The sequence below is a fragment of the Pimephales promelas genome, chromosome 3, assembly GCF_988280905.1.
Source record: "Pimephales promelas chromosome 3, fPimPro1.hap1.1, whole genome shotgun sequence".
Classification (NCBI taxonomy): Eukaryota; Metazoa; Chordata; class Actinopteri; order Cypriniformes; family Leuciscidae; genus Pimephales; species Pimephales promelas.
In genome coordinates, this window is record NC_142771.1 from 38,060,115 (window position 1) to 38,077,402 (window position 17,288).

At 39.1% G+C, this 17,288-nt stretch overlaps 2 protein-coding genes across 3 annotated transcripts; both read right to left on the reverse strand.

Annotated features, from left to right (window-relative positions):
- Positions 1–706: 706 nt before the first annotated feature.
- On the reverse strand, positions 707–7,631 carry mcrip1 (MAPK regulated corepressor interacting protein 1). Of its 2 annotated transcripts, none has more exons than XM_039662217.2 (5): positions 7,530–7,631; positions 7,029–7,111; positions 5,667–5,782; positions 4,857–4,961; positions 707–1,489 (listed from the first exon to the last, which is right to left on the reverse strand). In XM_039662217.2, the coding sequence occupies exons 2-5, from the start codon at positions 7,034–7,036 to the stop codon at positions 1,425–1,427; spliced, it is 294 nt and encodes a 97-aa protein (XP_039518151.1). In that variant the 5' UTR covers positions 7,037–7,111; positions 7,530–7,631; the 3' UTR covers positions 707–1,424. The 2 variants fall into 2 exon arrangements, with proteins under 2 accessions (XP_039518151.1, XP_039518149.1); XM_039662215.2 differs by having other exon boundaries at positions 7,526–7,623.
- Positions 7,632–9,526: 1,895 nt separating this feature from the next.
- On the reverse strand, positions 9,527–14,482 carry LOC120464538 (E3 ubiquitin-protein ligase TRIM16-like). Its single transcript, XM_089128859.1, has 6 exons — positions 13,833–14,482; positions 12,042–12,137; positions 11,723–11,956; positions 11,193–11,352; positions 10,914–10,961; positions 9,527–10,666 (listed from the first exon to the last, which is right to left on the reverse strand). Exons 1-6 carry the CDS (start codon positions 14,409–14,411, stop codon positions 10,146–10,148), a joined length of 1,638 nt encoding a protein of 545 aa, XP_088984985.1. The 5' UTR covers positions 14,412–14,482; the 3' UTR covers positions 9,527–10,145.
- Between the last annotated feature and the right edge of the window lie 2,806 nt (positions 14,483–17,288).

Below are 17,288 nucleotides of genomic sequence, written 5' to 3' on the forward strand. Positions count from 1 at the left end.
TATTAGTTAGCGTAAGAGTTATGATTTTCACACTGACTTTCAGGTGTATTGCCTTTCGACCTTTCCAAACTAGAAATAAATATTTTAATGTGAATATACTAATTGTAAGGCTCACAAAAATAGTTTTTATGAATAAGAATACTATATACATAAACAGAAGCCTAAAATCAGTGGCATTATTGAATAACCTTTGTTCATTTTCCCTTAAATTATTTATCCTCATCATGAATCATGTCTGAAACAACCAAATAAGAAACTAATTTAACTTTCTATACTAAAAATGAGTGTTTTTAATAAATGTGTAGTATGAAACACATAAACATACATAAGGGACTTGTGAAATGTTTAACAAGGGCGTTTGAGATCATATTATCTGCAGAATCACGATCACTTACCTGAACTATTCTCACTTTTACAGTAGCCTCCAAAAAATCAAGATAATATAAATCACCAAACATTATGGCTTAATAAAACCTAGATCCTCCCTAAATGAGTCTTAAATGCAAACGGCTGGATTTCTAAAGAGTGTTTGCTTAGAGACACACATTTGATCACGGCCATGAGCTGAAGATGTGTGTGAGAGGATTTACGAATCATTTCCAGAAAAGAAGGATAGCATATTTACAAACGCATTTATCTGCTAAACATTACAGATACAAAAAAAAAAAAAACTCCAGGACATAAACACAATGCAGAGAGGCTGACATAGAATAAAAGCAACCTTTATTTTCATTTTATTTTGAAGCCTGGGAAGGAAAGATGTGGAAAAGCCTACTTAAAAGTTCTTGGAGGAATCGCTGTATAGTTAAAAATGGCGGTACATCTACTAAAAATATTTGCCGAAGCCAAACATACCTGTCCTATCAGACAAAGCTTTCTACTTCTTCTAATCGATGGATCGATCTATGAATCTACTAACTCAACAGTCAGTCACTCCTCAGCGGGAGATGAAGATGGTTTAAAAAAAAAAAGGAGTAAATCCCAGGACTGCGTCCCATTCAGAGAAAGTTTGTGTAGAGTCGCTCCAAACAGTTTAACAGTTCTGTGCCTTTCCCGTTTGTCATCTCACCATCAAAAAAAGTGCAAATGAAGAAGAATCTACACAAAACTCATGGAGAAAGAAAAAAGATCCGTCTGTTATTATCCCCATGTGCAAAAAAATATAATAAAAAGCAAGATCAGAGAGCCCGGATGAGCATGAAAAACAGGGAATGGCCGCTCAAACGGCTCTGAAACCGTGACTCATAAATAGACGTCAGCCTGTAAGTCCAGACCACGGGTCCAAGAGGCAGAGAAGAGAGTTGGGCGGCCCGATATCCCGGCTCGTGGCTCTTTGTGGGCCGGCAGAAGACTGAGAGAGTAAAAAGGTCCCGAATGTAAAAGGGCGGACGAGGAACTGGAGAAGCAGGAAGAGAGGGAATGGTCTAAGACTTCTTGGAGTCTTGTGTGTTCCTCTTCTTAAGGTCACTCAGGTCCACTGGTATAAAAGCTGAGGGACACAATAGACGAGAAATGAAGCGGACACATTTAAAAACAAGCGCTTAAAGGAGTAGTTCACTTTTAAACATTTTTTGCTGAAAAATTACTCACCCCCATGTCATCCAAGATGTCCATGTCATTCTTTCTTCAGTCGAAAAGAAATTAAGGTTTTTGATGAAAACATTCCAGGATTTTTCTCCATATAATGGACTTCAATGGGAACCAAACTGTTCAAGGTCCAAAAGACAGTTTCAGTGCAAACTGCAAACTGTTTAAAGGGCTTTAAACTATTTCAGACGTTGAATAAACGAATGAACGAATCTTTTCCAGAGTCAACTTGTTCATTTCGTTCGTTGAATGAACCAAATGACTCGGAAAAAGATTTGTTCATTTTGATGAACGAGTTTAAAAAGGAGAGTCACGAACGCGCATCACAGAACAGAGCAAGGCGACCATTTGAGCTTATAAAACTTAAATATTGTTATTTATTTATTAAATGAGCGATCGTTTCGCTTGATAAGACCCTTATTCATCATTTGGAATCATTTAAAGCCGTTTGAACAGTTTGCACTGAAACTGTCTTTTGGACGTGAACCATTTGGACCCCATTGAAGTCCATTATATGGAGAAAAATCCTGGGATGTTCTCATCAAAAACCTTAATTTCTTTTCGACTGAAGAAAGAAAGACATGGACATCTTGGATGACATGGGGGTGAGTAAATTATCAGGAAAAGTTTTTTCGTTTTTTAAAGTGAACTACACCTTTAACATTTTCTGAATAAATGGGAAAATCTACTTCTGGTGACAGAAATACAGAAATGAAGAAGACAGCCAAAATATCTGAATATTTGTTGAGGAATCTGACAATTTCACCTGAGATTTGGAGTCAAATTACAGGGGTTAAAATGACTTTAGAAAGATGGCAGGATCATTGTTTTATTTTTACAGAGATTGGAAGGTCTATTGGTAAAACATGTTGACTTTAGCCATCTTCATTGTATGCCTGTAACTTACTATCCTTAAAGGTGCAATGTGTAACAAAGTTGAGTATCTATTAACAGAAATGCAATATGACATCCATAACTATGTTTTCAGTGGTGTATAAAGAACTTACTTAATTAGCCGTAATGTTTTTATTACCTTAGAATGAGACATTAATAGCTCCATAACCGCGGGAATCCCCTTCTATGAAGGTCGCCATGTTGTGACGTCATATTCCTACCGTAGCCGAACGCGAACAAACAGCGCTACAGAACGCGTTTCATCACTACCTTGAAAGAGAAGTAGCGGAAAGCTGGAAGCTAGCCTTACACTCCGTGAGTAGTGACTTTTCCCTTGTGAGTGGTGTAAAATATGTATTTGGGATTGTTTCATGTAACTTAGTTCTCCCTCGCTGTGTTATGGGTTTGTTATGTTGGGGATAGATGTGCTGTTACGTTCGTGAGACAGCTGATGATTAGTATTCATGTCATTGACCGTAAAACAGTACGTTACAGGAATCACTAACCCGTCGATAGAGACTTTTACTAAAGTCTTTTATCACTAAAGTCGATCGCGAAGAATTTTAAAAATCAGAGAAAAAAAGCCTATTGTGTGTAGTAAATAGTATCTATGGGATGCGGAGATGACATGATTGTAACAGCGCGCGCAGTTCCGACCTTTGGACTCATGCAGACGCGTCCCAGCTCAGCCACAGTAACAGCTCATATTAGCCAGCTAAACTATTACTACCCTGTTAGAAAAAATATATAGCTGCTCCCTCGCTGTATTATGGGTTTGCTACAGTATGTGGGGAGAAATGTGCTGCAGGTTACGTTTGTGAGACAATCAGCTGATTATTATTTTATTAAATTATATATTAAAACCCTTGATCCTCACCTGACTATGGCTTTGTAAACAGTATCGATGATGTGGTTTATAATGGACTGTGGTACAGAAACAGTGACAATGTTACACACTCTTGGCTTACTCTGGCTATTCTCTGCTGTCTCAGCCGACGAGATGTTTGTCCCGTTTTCGCAACCGTAGCTTCTTCGAAAGGGAGGGGTGAGCAGTGGGCGGAGCCCTTAGTGCAAACCTGGTGCAAACTCGCAACCGAACCACTAGATGTCGCTAAAAGTCACACATTGCTCCTTTAAATATTCTCATTCTTAATAAACTTTCATTATTTAAAGGCCCCACATGATACAATCCCAGAGATATGGAGATCTTAATGCGGCAAATTGGTCAATAACACACACTTTAATGGTCAAAAACCAAATGTGGTTCACTTTGTTCTCTTTTAAAGAGGAATATCTGAACAACAAATAATGTTGAAACTAGAAATGTATCTCATGTTGTTTCTATATCAACACAATTGCATTGAACATACCTGTCCGAGTCCATAAATACTCCTTTTTCAAAGTTGTCATGCATGTCGCTCTAAAAGTGACCCACATTTGGTTTTTGACCAATGAATATGTGAACAATAGACGAATTTACTCATGGAGCCGCATTAAGATCTATATATCTCTGGGATTGTAGCATATATATATCCTTAAAATGAGGATACCAAAAGGAAAAGTGTGTTAAAAACCAGAATTGACCTTATAACATTCTTAAAGTGATCTAAACACAAGCTCGATGATGTTTTTGTTTTAAAAATAAACATTTTCCCTATTAATAAAATGGTATTTAACAAAAGAAAACTACCTTCGAAAACATCTTCGTTTGGAAAAGATAATAGCAGAAAGTAAAAATAGAATGGATGAATATAATAAAAAATGGAGTAATATTCTATGTATATTATAATTATATGAAATTTTGTAGTTTTTCCGATCTTTTTCATATCATATTTATTCTTCTGTCGTAATATGTTTGTAAAGTGTGTCTATCTTTTCGCATGTATGTTCTGGGGTATGAATGTGAGGATGAATGTATAAGCATGTAGTTTCTGTCTGTAAAATGTATTTCTTATTAAAAAAAGAACCAGAATTTAAAAGGATATTAAGATATCCTTATTTATTACGTCTAGAGTCACAAGCAAAAAAAACACAAGTGTTTTTGACATTTTTTTAACTGTCACTGTTGGCATATAAAGAAACAAAGATAGCTAAAGTCAACAGATTTAACTAATAGACCTTCCAATCTATGTGTAAAAATAAAATAATGTCATTTCTAAAGTCATTTTTACCCACATGTAATCTACAAAAATACAAAACAGTGTATTTCTCAGCAAATGTACAGCCATTATATTTCATATTTTGGCTTTCATCACTACTTACGTTTGTCCGTCTTTAGAAAAATTGCGGAAGATTCTGACATTTGGTTAATTTGACATGGAATCGTAATAGCAAATGTTTAGTCTTGAGGAACGTTTACTTGAAAATAAACTTACAATGTAGGTTGGGATTTGGGTTTTTCTCCACATACTCCTGTGGTCCACGATCATTGCGTTCACTGTGTTGTGGGGATTTAATGTCTCTCAAAACACAAAGCCACGCTGGAGAGAAAACACACAAAAAAGAAGCATCACAACATTAATGTCTTGAAATCAAGAGCTCCTACACTTTTTAGACCGATTCGATTCATTTCAATGACTTGCACATGATAATGATTTTTAAAAACGAATCTGTAAAGACATAAAGATCCATAAAGCAAAGCAGTGGTTCACAAACCTTTTTGTAGAGAAAAATATTTTACAGATTTGTTTTTTTTAAAGTTATAATTATAATTGAAAGCGAAACTGACAACGTTTTTCATGTTTAATATTGTAAAGCTGATTGTGTATAAAGTGCTATATGGGCTGTCACTAACTTTATTTTGCTAATCAAGTAATCGGTTGACTATTTTACCGATTAATAAATGAATTGGATATTTTTGTGGTAATAAAAATAGACCTCAGCAAAGACCTAAGCCTTTTAAAATGACTTCAAGTACAATATGTCAAAAGCAAGTGATTATATGGTTTCATAGATCAAATCCTCGTCTAATATTGGCTTAACGACATTTAATTCACATGTCCACTTAATCTTTAATATTTTGCGAAGAACGAAACTTTGACAAAGAACAGCAACTACAGCAAAAATGACATATTCCCATGCTTTTTACATATTTCATAGTTTCAGTGATACTCTCAGGTCTGGGAAATCACACGTTTTCAAGGTGAAAATGGTGCTCAGCTATAAAGGTGTGTGTCGTGTCTTACTGTCATGAATGAAGCGCACATTTTCCTCGTGTGCTGGTGTGAAAAGCTCTCCTGTATTCGTTGGCGATCGAGGGCTGGACGTCCTCTTGTACGTGTGCATTCTAGGGGTGGAGGAGCTGGAGAACACACAAAAACATTGAATAATGCTTCATTATGACAAGATGCTTTATTAAACTAGGAACTGTACTTATATACATACTAGTGTTTTTGTTTTTTCACTTCCACTCATATATTTTGTGTAGTATTATTTAAAAAGTATTTTTCCCCAAGGTTTAGTGTATGGTTACATTACAATGTACAAAAATCAGAAAAGTCTTTCCTTTGTGTTTTCACAACAATCCATGAAAATGAATAGAATCACTGTATTATTGTGTAAATGTGTGTGTTGTTTGTAAATCGATGTCTGTATGTATTGTTATCGGATATGGGCCCATAGGTCTGAAATAAAGAGTAATAATAATTGATGCCAGGCCAGTAGATGGCATAGAGAAACACACGCAAATTCACATTGTAGTAGTTTACACAGAGTACTTTAGACAAGTAAGGGTGTCGTTTTCAAAAACTTGCACTGTGAAACCTGTTTCAGGCTCCCAAAACACCATTGTTGTGTAAATGAATGAACGGCCAAAACATTTATAAAGTTTTCAGTTTTTAGTTAAGAACGTTGTCGTGTAAACGGCCCCTAAGAAATGCAGAGCGTTTCAAGATGTTTAACTGAAACCAGTTAGCTGAAAATGGAAAAGTTCAATTCAGCAGAAACTGCTTTTACAGTAGTTTAACATTTGAATATGAAGCCTAAGTTGCACATTTCCGGGGTTCACAGAAGTCATGATAGAAACATCGTCCATAGAAGTGAATGAGAGACAACAGATTACATGATTATTAGGTTTCCACAACTTCTCAAAAAGGAAAAGAAACACGGAGAGACTGATTACAGCAGAAAAAGAAATGTCCATTTACCATCTTTACCTCAGAGCCGTTTTATTAGAAATACTTGCGTTCATTAGTTTGTTGGTTTTGTTTTTTGTAAGTTCCTCGTTCAAAAGTTTGGAATCATTTTATGATTATTTAAAATGTTTTTGAAAGACGTCTCTTGTGCTCACCAATGCTCACAAAAACATTAATAAAAATCATAATGACCCCAAACTTTGGACCAGTAGTGTAATTTAATGGCAAGATAATATAACACAAAGTATATGTACATTATTAAAAATGAAAACACATGACTTTGGAAACACTATTGCAGTGAGTAAAAATAGTTCATTCTTTACACTGTCTAATCAACAATGATTTATATCTTGATATTAAAATGCATCTCTCTTTGTTGTGAAGCGTCTCCTCAGCAGAGACTCACGACTTTACCTTGTCATTCTGTTATAGTCTCTTGCCTCACAATCTCAGTGTGAGGCTTAACAGGGAAGTTTGCCTGTTCTTCAGTGTGTTTTCTGAGGGAAAAGTAAGATTAAAGTAATTCAGACGAACCACATCAGGGCATTTCAGTAAAATATGCAGTAAATCAATGACACAGAGAGTTTATTAATTGATATGATAAGCAGCAGCATCATCAATGCATTACATATATCTAACATGAACATCTTGATGTACAATATACAATATAAAAGAACGATTTGTGTCAATACTATATTTCTGGTACAAGCAAAATGATTGGAAGGTAACGTTAATTCAGTGACTCAGTGTTTGTTATTGTTTATGAGATAATGGCAGCTAGCATGTTAGCATTGTTTTCATAGCTTTAAACTGATGCTGACTTCACACGCAATCTGAGCGAATACACAGTGAATGCAGCGCCAAACGTTCAGACTAATGTTCACACAATGGAAAACGCATAAATTTCAAACCTGCCTGTTTATTTCTCTTTCTTCTGCTATGTCTGTATTCAGTATTCAGGCCTGGCTCGGCCGAAACGTTGCTAATGCCAACCAATTATTTCCGGGTCAGCCGAACAAGACGAGCGAGAAGCGCATGCGCGAACAGTGGTACCTGTATTTTTTTTTTTTTTTTTAAAGAGATAGTTCACACAAAAATAAAAATTAGACCATTATTTAATTTCATTAACCTCCAATCCATCCTACGTGTATATTTGACATTCTTTGTTCGGACGAATACAATCGGAGTAATAATAAAAAAATGTCCTGGCTCTTCCAAGCTGTATAATGGCAGTGAATCTATTTCTGTTTTGACATCCATAAGAGTGCAACTATCTATCATAAAAGTGCATCTCTCCGTCATAAAAGTGCATCTCTCCATCATAAAAGTGCATCCATCCATCATAAAGATGCAACTATCTATCATAAAAGTGCATCTCTCCATCATAAAAGTGCATCTTTCCATCATAAAAGTGCATCTCTCCATCACAAAAGAGCATCTATCCATCATAAAAGTGCATCTCTCCATCATAAAAGTGCATCTCTCCATCATAAAAGTGTATCTCTCCATCATAAAAGTGTATCTCTCCATCATAAAAGTGCATCTCTCCATCATAAAAGTGTATCTCTCCATCATAAAAGTGTATCTCTCCATCATAAAAGTGCATCTCTCCATCATAAAAGTGCATCTCTCCATCACAAAAGAGCATCTATCCATCATAAAAGTGCATCTCTCCATCATAAAAGTGCATCTCTCCATCATAAAAGTGTATCTCTCCATCATAAAAGTGTATCTCTCCATCATAAAAGTGCATCTATCCATCATAAAAGTAAGTCTGTCCATCATAAAAGTGCATCTCTCCATCATAAAAGTGCATCTATCCATCATAAAAGTAATTCTGTCCATCATAAAAGTGCATCTCTCCATCATAAAAGTGAGTCTGTCCATCATAAAAGTGCATCTCTCCATCATAAAAGTGCATCTCTCCATCATAAAAGTGCATCTCTCCATCACAAAAGAGCATCTATCCATCATAAAAGTGCATCTCTCCATCATAAAAGTGCATCTCTCCATCATAAAAGTGTATCTCTCCATCATAAAAGTGTATCTCTCCATCATAAAAGTGCATCTCTCCATCATAAAAGTGCATCTATCCATCATCAAAAGTAAGTCTGTCCATCATAAAAGTGCATCTCTCCATCATAAAAGTGAGTCTGTCCATCATAAAAGTGCATCTCTCCATCATAAAAGTGCATCTCTCCATCATAAAAGTGCATCTATCCATCATAAAAGTGCATTTCTCCATCATAAAAGTGCTATTAGCCCTTTAACTAGCAGAACTTGTTTTGATTCAGTCTATTTCCAAATATGAATTGTGAATGACTCATCATTTTGGATTATCACACACACTTTTAAAACTGTTTATAGTAAATGTATGAATATGTTTCTGTATAGTGTGCCTACTGCCTATAGACAATGCAAGCTCTGATTCAATGATTATTTTGCAGCATCCCTTAAAACTGAGCACTACAGTCTCACATTTATTAGGGTGTTTTAGTAAATATATATTTATGTATTATGTAATATGTATATATGTTGATGAATATCGCCTAGGCCACTGATGTGTATTACTGTGTCCTGTTTGGGTGTGTATTTCTCAATTGCTAACACTCAAATGATTCAGTTTCGAACCATTCATTCAGTTCTTAAAACAAAGACACAATTTTCCAGAAAAAAAACAAAACAAACTTATTTCACTTGTTTTCACACACATTACAATTTTCATCATAATTTCTGCAACACTCTACACACACATGCCCTGATTTTACACAGGTTTAAATGTTCTCATAATGATCAGACTCTCCACACACACATACAGAAGAAGAAGAAGACAGACAGAAAATAAAAAGCACAGAGTAAATATTTTTGTATTTGAATTTTCCTTAATTTCATAAGCATCCTTTTCATCTGGAAATAATTATTTCATTAACAACTTTATCAAACGTTGTGAAAGTCATTTATTTCTTCTAGAGTTCATAATTTCAATCCCTTGTGACCCAATATCTGAAATCTCAGAAAGTGCTTCTTCATCCCTCATCTTCTGCATCACAATTTTCCTCACATTTTGAACTGTGATTGTTTTCCAGCATTATTTTCTCCACTACTAATGTCATTTCCACATCTTCACTCCTTACATTGTTCACAACCAGTTCTGTTATTTCCTTCAAAACCACACGATCCTCAATCTGATCATTCAGTAATGAACCTGTGTTTGATCATTTCAACTGAGAGATACTTTTGATAATAATAATACACATAATTTATGTATTTATGTCACTATTAAAAAAACAAACAAAAACAAATTAAAGGTTTTAATCAAAACAGTTACAGTATGAGAAAAGCACACACACACACTGTTATGTCTTCTATGAGGATTTGATGCACACATTTATTCTGATTTATTTCAGTGAAGTTCATCAGTATTAATGTAATGAAGAGGAAATAAGAGTCTCTATAACATCTCACTGTTACTGGTTTATCGTGCGGCTCAAAGTATTATGGGTAAAATCTCTCTATATCTGTTCTGAAACATCAACACAGTTTCACTGATGATTTATAACCAACCCCAAACCCAGGATAGAGCGGCTGAGTGAATGTGGTCTGGACTGTGTGGATGAGGCTCATTGTGTCAGAGACGCTGTAGAAGGACAGAGTTCCTGCACTGTGATCCACACACACTCCTATTCTTCTGCTGACGGACTTTACAGGGAGATCAGTGTGCATGTTATTGTGCCAGAATGAGTAACTGGAGGAAGAGCAGATCAAACTCCAGGACTGATCATTACATCCAAACAGACACTCATGACCCGATCCCTTCCTGCTGATGCTCTTATATGACACTGATATATCAGCATAATCTCCAGTCCACTCAATCTCCCAGTAACAGCGTCCACACACACTCTCTCTACACAACACCTGAGGATAACACTCAAATCTGTCTGGATGATCAGGATACGGCTGTTCTGTGTCAGTGTTAGTAATAACTCTGTTCCTCTCAGACAGACGGAGGCATTTATTCACTGTGTTCAGATCCAGAGTGAGCTGATGGGAATCTGATGGAGAGAAAACACATCAGAAACAGGAATTATGAATCTGTCTGATCTTTTAATGTCTCTGAACTCTTCATGACTCAATGTTCAATGTATCATCAGTGTCTCAGTACAGATGATCAGATATCCTGAGCAAATCCTCATTTACATGATCAATTATAAAACTCTTCTATCATGATTTATTTCTCCTTCTACAGGAAGAACATGAACACACTCAGTGAGTTTTCCTGCTTGTTTTCTAGTGACTCACATTGTAGGAAGTCGTTCCTGGTCTTGGGATTCATGTTGGTGAAAGTGACTGTGGAAATAAACAGACATGAACAGTGTGAAGAGAAATGACAAGATCAAATACATTCATTTCTAATATAATGCTGTATGATATTAGATGATGGACTCATTTCTGAGAGCTGATGAATAATCTCCAGGGGCTTCATTTATAAAACACACACATCGGATTGATCCGTTCATCCGATTGTTCAGATTTGGGCTCTTTCTCACACGTGTGTATAAAGGAGGCGCAGGACTTTACCTCCGTCTGAGATCTTCTTGATCTCCTCTTTGCAGAAATCCTCCAGTTTGTCTCTCAGCTGACGGACAGATTCTCTCACGCCATCAAAAGAGGAGAGAGAACCGAAGGGAACGTCGGGTTCGTCTGTAGATTCAGGAGGAGCTGAGAGAGACTGGAAACTCTACAGAAAACACAAATCAAAACTCATCATCTCCACACTTCAGCCAATAACCTGCACTATATCAGATCTGTGCGGCTCTTGTAGACTTGACTTCTCTTCAGTGACTCGCTTCAATCCAGCACTTTCACACAATCAGCTCATTTTTAATGGTCCATTTCCCAGGGCTTTGTAAGTGCGTCTCTTTAAACAGAAGATGATCAGATGAGCGTCTGACTGATGATTATATGATAACACAACACTCGACTGAATCTGACTGAATTCCTGACAACATCTCAGTCAACGGCTCATTCTGCTCTCATCAAATGTTTCTCTGTCATAGCAGGATCTTGCTCAAGTCCACTATGATCCTGTTCTCCTAGATCTCTGTTACCTGCAGGAACTGGATGTGATCTTGTGTGTGTGAAAGCTGCTCCAGCTCAGCGTCTCTCCTCCTCAGATCATTGATCTCCTGCTCCAGTCGCTCCAGTCGTCCTTCAGCTCGACTCACTGCAGTCTTTTCCTGATCTCTGATCCGCTGTGTCGCCTCAGAGCGGCTTCTCTCAATGGAGCGGATGATCTCAGTGAAGATCTTCTCACTGTCCTCCACTGCTGTGTGTGCAGAGCGCTGTTACACACACATCACAATCACACAGTGAGTTCAGTGAGTCCAAACTGAGACGTCTCACACTTCTCTTCTTCTCCAGACTCACCTTATGAGACTCCACATCCTCTCTCAGCTGATGAAGATCTTTCTGTCTCTGCTGGATTCTCTGACGGATCTTCATCTGCGTCTCCTTCAGCTGTTTCTAGAGGACAAAGACAGCAAATGACTCATAAAACTACTGTCATACAAACATTAAAGTTACATGAATCCAGAATTGCTGGAGGTTAAAGATCTTGAATGGTAAGTTTTTACTGTCTGGTTCAAACCACAGATTCATGGTTTCCTGAAATGAATGTATTTCATCAGTAACTAGTTTTATATCATTAGTGTCATCATTTACTCTTCCTCAAGTCGCTCCAAACCTGTATGACTTTCTCTCTATTGTGAGACACAACAGAAGATATTTAGAAGAATATCTCAACTATTTAAAATATGGTGACACATCAATAACATCAATCCTCACTGGTTCTTCACGTCACAGTCACTAAACATCATGATGTCATTACACATACACCAGTGAAGTTTGATGTTTCTGATGTCATCATATTTGATTTGGGCTCCACATACATGAGTTTATCAATGATTTCATTTGATTTGATTTGTGAATAAAAAATGGCTCTTTTAAAAAGTGCACTTATTTTGGAAATGATACATTTGAAAAGAATATAATTGTGAAATAATTGTGAAATGAATGTAATGTTTGAACATAATTGCACTTAATTGGTTTTAATTAAATATGTATTATTGTTAAATTGTAAATATAAAGCAATTAGCTGAACTTAAGAGTGACATTTCAGCCCATTCTCATTCCAAGGCGTCATATACGACGCTTTTGCCAAAGCGTAGACATCCAACACACATGGCACACTTTAGCGTCAATATGAGACACAGATATATATGAGCCAGAAGGTGCCTCCTACTGGTCTAACCCTAACCCTACCCCAGACCTAAACTTACCCATAACCAAAGCATGTTAAGGGTGCCATGTGCGTTGGATGTCTATGCATTGGCAAAAGCGTTGTATATGAAGCCTTGGGATGAGAATGCGTTGGACATTTTGACCCAATTAAAGGGATACTCCACCGTTTTCTCATATTAAACTATGTTATTCACTTAACTAAGACGAGTTGATACATACCTCTGTCGTCTCAGTGCGTGTGCTCAATCGCGCCGGCGCGCGAGACACTTTGATAGCTCTTTACCAGTTCATTCAATATGGGCCAAGCAGAGAAGCGACCAAACACCTCCACGTTTTCCCTATTTAAATACAGTTACACGAGTAGAGTAACTCGACCAAGGACGGGTTCTAAGCGTGTAAAATGGATAACAATATTGTATGGCGGAATACCAGAGCAAGTGCTTTGGAGCACTTTGACTCGGCGCATATATATCGATGGACGAGTGATGATATAACCACGCTGAGTCAACGTGCTCCCTGTGGTAGCACTTGCTGTGGTATTCTCTATATACTCTCTTTAAGGACACTTACAGTAAGTGGCCTTTCATTTCATTAATATTATATTATCTGCAAGTACATTTTTCTAACATTACCTTTTCTAACTAGTTTTTCAGAAGTACCCTACAATTATTTGCAGTTCCTTTTTCAACCACTAGTTATTCGATTACTCTTATGCTTTTTTTCCTTTTTGGAGCTTGAAACTTTTGTATCTCACTGACTTTCAATGTGTAAACGAAAATATATGAGAAATTCTTCAAATACCATATTTTATATTCCACAGAAGAAACTCAGTCAAACCGGTTTGGACCAACATGAGTAAATGAGTGAGTAAATAAAGACACTTTGATTTCTGCGTGATCAATCTCTCTCAGTTCATACCTGTTTCTCTGTCCTCTGTGCTGCAGTTGATACAGTCTTGTGGTTTTTATGTTCACTCTCTTTACACCACACACAGATGCACTGTTGATCAGTGATACAGAACATTTCTAGCTCTTTATCATGTTTACGGCAGATCATGTCCTGCAGTCGTCCAGTGGCATCAATCACTTTGTGTGGTTTACGAGAGTGATATTCCTCATGACGGTCAAAATGAGTTTGACAGTAAGACTCCTGACACACCAGACAGGACTTGACGGCTTTGTGTTTTCTTCCAGTACAGACGTCACACTCCACGTCTCCAGCTCCAGCGTAACAGTCAGCAGGAAGTTTAGTCTTCTTCAGTTTCTCCACCAGTTCAGCCAGAATGGTGTTTTTCCCTAAAGCAGGTCTTGGACTGAAGGTCTGTCTGCACTGAGGGCAGCTGTAGACGCTCTTCTCATCCTCCTGATCCCAGCAGTTTGTTATACAGATCTTACAGTAACTGTGTCCACAGTGGATAGTCACTGGATCCTTCAGGAGATCCAGACACACTGGACACGTGAACTCATTCTGATCCACTGAAATTCTAGCTTCAGCCATTTTACTGGATACAGGGACACAAACACACAACAACTCAACTCAATACTTCAGTTTCTGTTTCTCTGAACTGAGGAGTTGAAATGGTTTCCTGCTTGTGTGTTTGAGTGACGTGTGTAAAACAGGAGTGTATGTAAAGCAGCTTCCTCATTCCTGGTCAAATGAGTCACTTTACTGCTGTGTTTATGTGCTCTAATGGAGTCAAGCACGTCTCAAAACATAATGACAAGCACTGTTAACCCTTGCTGTAAAAAAGTGACACTATCATACCATTTTCCATTATAACAGTAATATACCACAGAAAACAATGCATTCTGGGTTATCTTTGCATTTTCGAGAAAGAAGCCTACAGGAATATAATGCGAATTAAAAGCGCTCAAAGTCGACATTCAGAGGCTGTGTTCACATTGAAACACTATACCCTCATTCACTATTCACTACATTAGTTCACTAATATAGTCTCGGTTACGTATGTAACCCTCGTTCCCTGAGTAGGGAACGGAGACGTTACGTCGGATGACGGAGAATGGGGTTTCGCCTAGAAAGCCAATCCTCTTCAAGTGTTAAAAAACGAGCCAATGGCAAAGAAATGCCATGGGTCTGCGGAATTTGCATAGCATATCACCGCCTCACCACATGGGTATAAAAGGAGGATGCTGACGCAAACGCAGCTATGTCTTCGCTGAGGAGCTGAGACTGAACTCAGGCGTCTACCAAGAGGTACAGCGGAAGTGGCAGGGAGACGTAATGTCTCCGTTCCCTACTCAGGGAATGAGGGTTACATACAACCGAGACGTTCCCTTTCGTAGTTACTCCGAGTTACGTCAGATGACGGAGAATGGGGGTCCCCCGTGTAATCACCCCACCTTCACAGCTGTCTTCCAGTGCCCTGCTAAAGTCTGATCCCTTGTCGTAAAATTAGTCGTGACGAGGAGTCCTACTTAGCACAGGAATACCAAGGTACTGGGGAGCATATCTCAGAGGAAATAAGCCGCAGTATGCCTACCGTAGGGAGGACTTAAGAAAACACATATGGCCCAAGGGGACTCCATATGGAAGAACACTGGAGTAACCAACCCGTAGGGTGGCTAGAATTTTATCTCCAGGGGTGGCAAGGCAAGGTGGCTTGCCGAGGGAAGACACATGCTCAGAGAGGCTTACAGTGGAAAATACACATGTGGGGGTTACAGAAGGAATCATGCACACGGAGGCACCTAGCCGACGCACAGGCAACAGACACTGGCGCCAGCATCAACAGTGCTGGAGGAACTCAGGGCTTCGATAGAAGGCTCAGCTGAGGAATAATCGCACTTATCCAGTCCGTGGAGTGGAATGGCGAGCAAGCAAAGACACCTGAGTGGGTCCAGTGCTGGCCGGATGTGCGAGTACAAGAGAGGACACAGGCTCCACTCGGAGGTGTAGAATCTGGCGAATGTGTTTGGTGTCGCCCAGCCTGCAGCTCTACAGATGTCTGCCAGCGAGGCTACATGCGCTAGATCCCAAGAGCAAGCCACACTCCGGGTGGAGTGGGCTGTCACACCAAGGGGGCACGGTCGACCTTGCTGTTGGTAAGCCAAAGCAATGGCTTCCACTATCCAGTGAGACAGCCGCTGCTTTGAGAGAGCCCTTCCCTTCCGGCTCCCACCATAACAGACAAAGAGCTGGTCTGAGATCCTGAAACACTGCGTTCTGTCTATGTAAGCACGGAGGGCCCGTACTGGACAGAGCAGTGCCAAGGCTGGGTCTGCCTCCTCCAGGGGCAGCGCTTCCAGGTTCACCACCTGGTCCCGGAAGGGAGTGGTAGGAACCTTGGGCACATATCCAGGCTGGGGTCTCAGGATCACGTGAGAGTAACCCGGCCCGAATTCCAGGCACGCTTCGTCAATGGAGAATGCGTGCAGGTCCCCTACCCTCTTGATGGAGGCCAGTGCAACCAGGAGGGCTATCTTCATTGACAGGAATTTAATCTCAACTGATTGCAGAGGCTCAAAGGGAGGCCTCTGCAGGGCATTTAAGACCACTGAAAGGTCCCAAGAGGGTACGAGAGGAGGACGAGGACGATTCAGTCTCCTCGCTCCTCTCAGGAACCTGACGATCAGGTCGTGCTTTCCCAGCGACTTACCTTCAACTGCTTCGTGATATGCGGCAATAGCGGCCAGGTACACCTTCAGGGTGGAGGGAGACAGCCTACGATCCAACCCTTCTTGCAGGAAGGAAAGCACGACACTGATCGAGCATCACCTGGGGTCTTCTCGGCGAGGTGATGGTAGCCACCACCGCAGGTGGCAGGGTACTCAAACCTGCCTCGTCCCATCCAGGAGCCACACGTGGCGTCTCCAAAGATCGGGACGAGGGTGCCAAATAAGTATATTATTTTTAAATATATTATTTCCATAGGTTACACAAAAAAGGACAAAATAAATAGGCAGAATAAGCTGATCTATAGCATGCAAAATGGTGGTAGCCTAGTCTATGAACGGTACACTCCCCTAAGCTCACAGAAATGGTTAGACCCAAGTCTTCAGAAGCCAATGACACTGACCAGTTCAAACGTTAAATACTTGTTCTTGACATGTTAAAATTCACATGTTTTTGGCCCTATTGGCCTTCCATAGTAGAATTACACTCACAGGACACTGCACCCATTCGCAATCACAAAAGTGTATTATTTGCTCGTGCTTTAAAGTCCCCGTGAACCGGAAGTTGCAAACGATTTTTCTCCAGTGCTGTGACGTATTTCCAAGTGAAACAGAGGGCAGGGTTAGCGCTCCTCCTCTCCATTTCTCGCTCATAGCAAACTAACGGTTTGAGGGGAGTGGTTAAGCGTTTCCCCACCCAAGCTGTGAAACCTACGTCATCAGAAAAAGAAACCATTCCAGA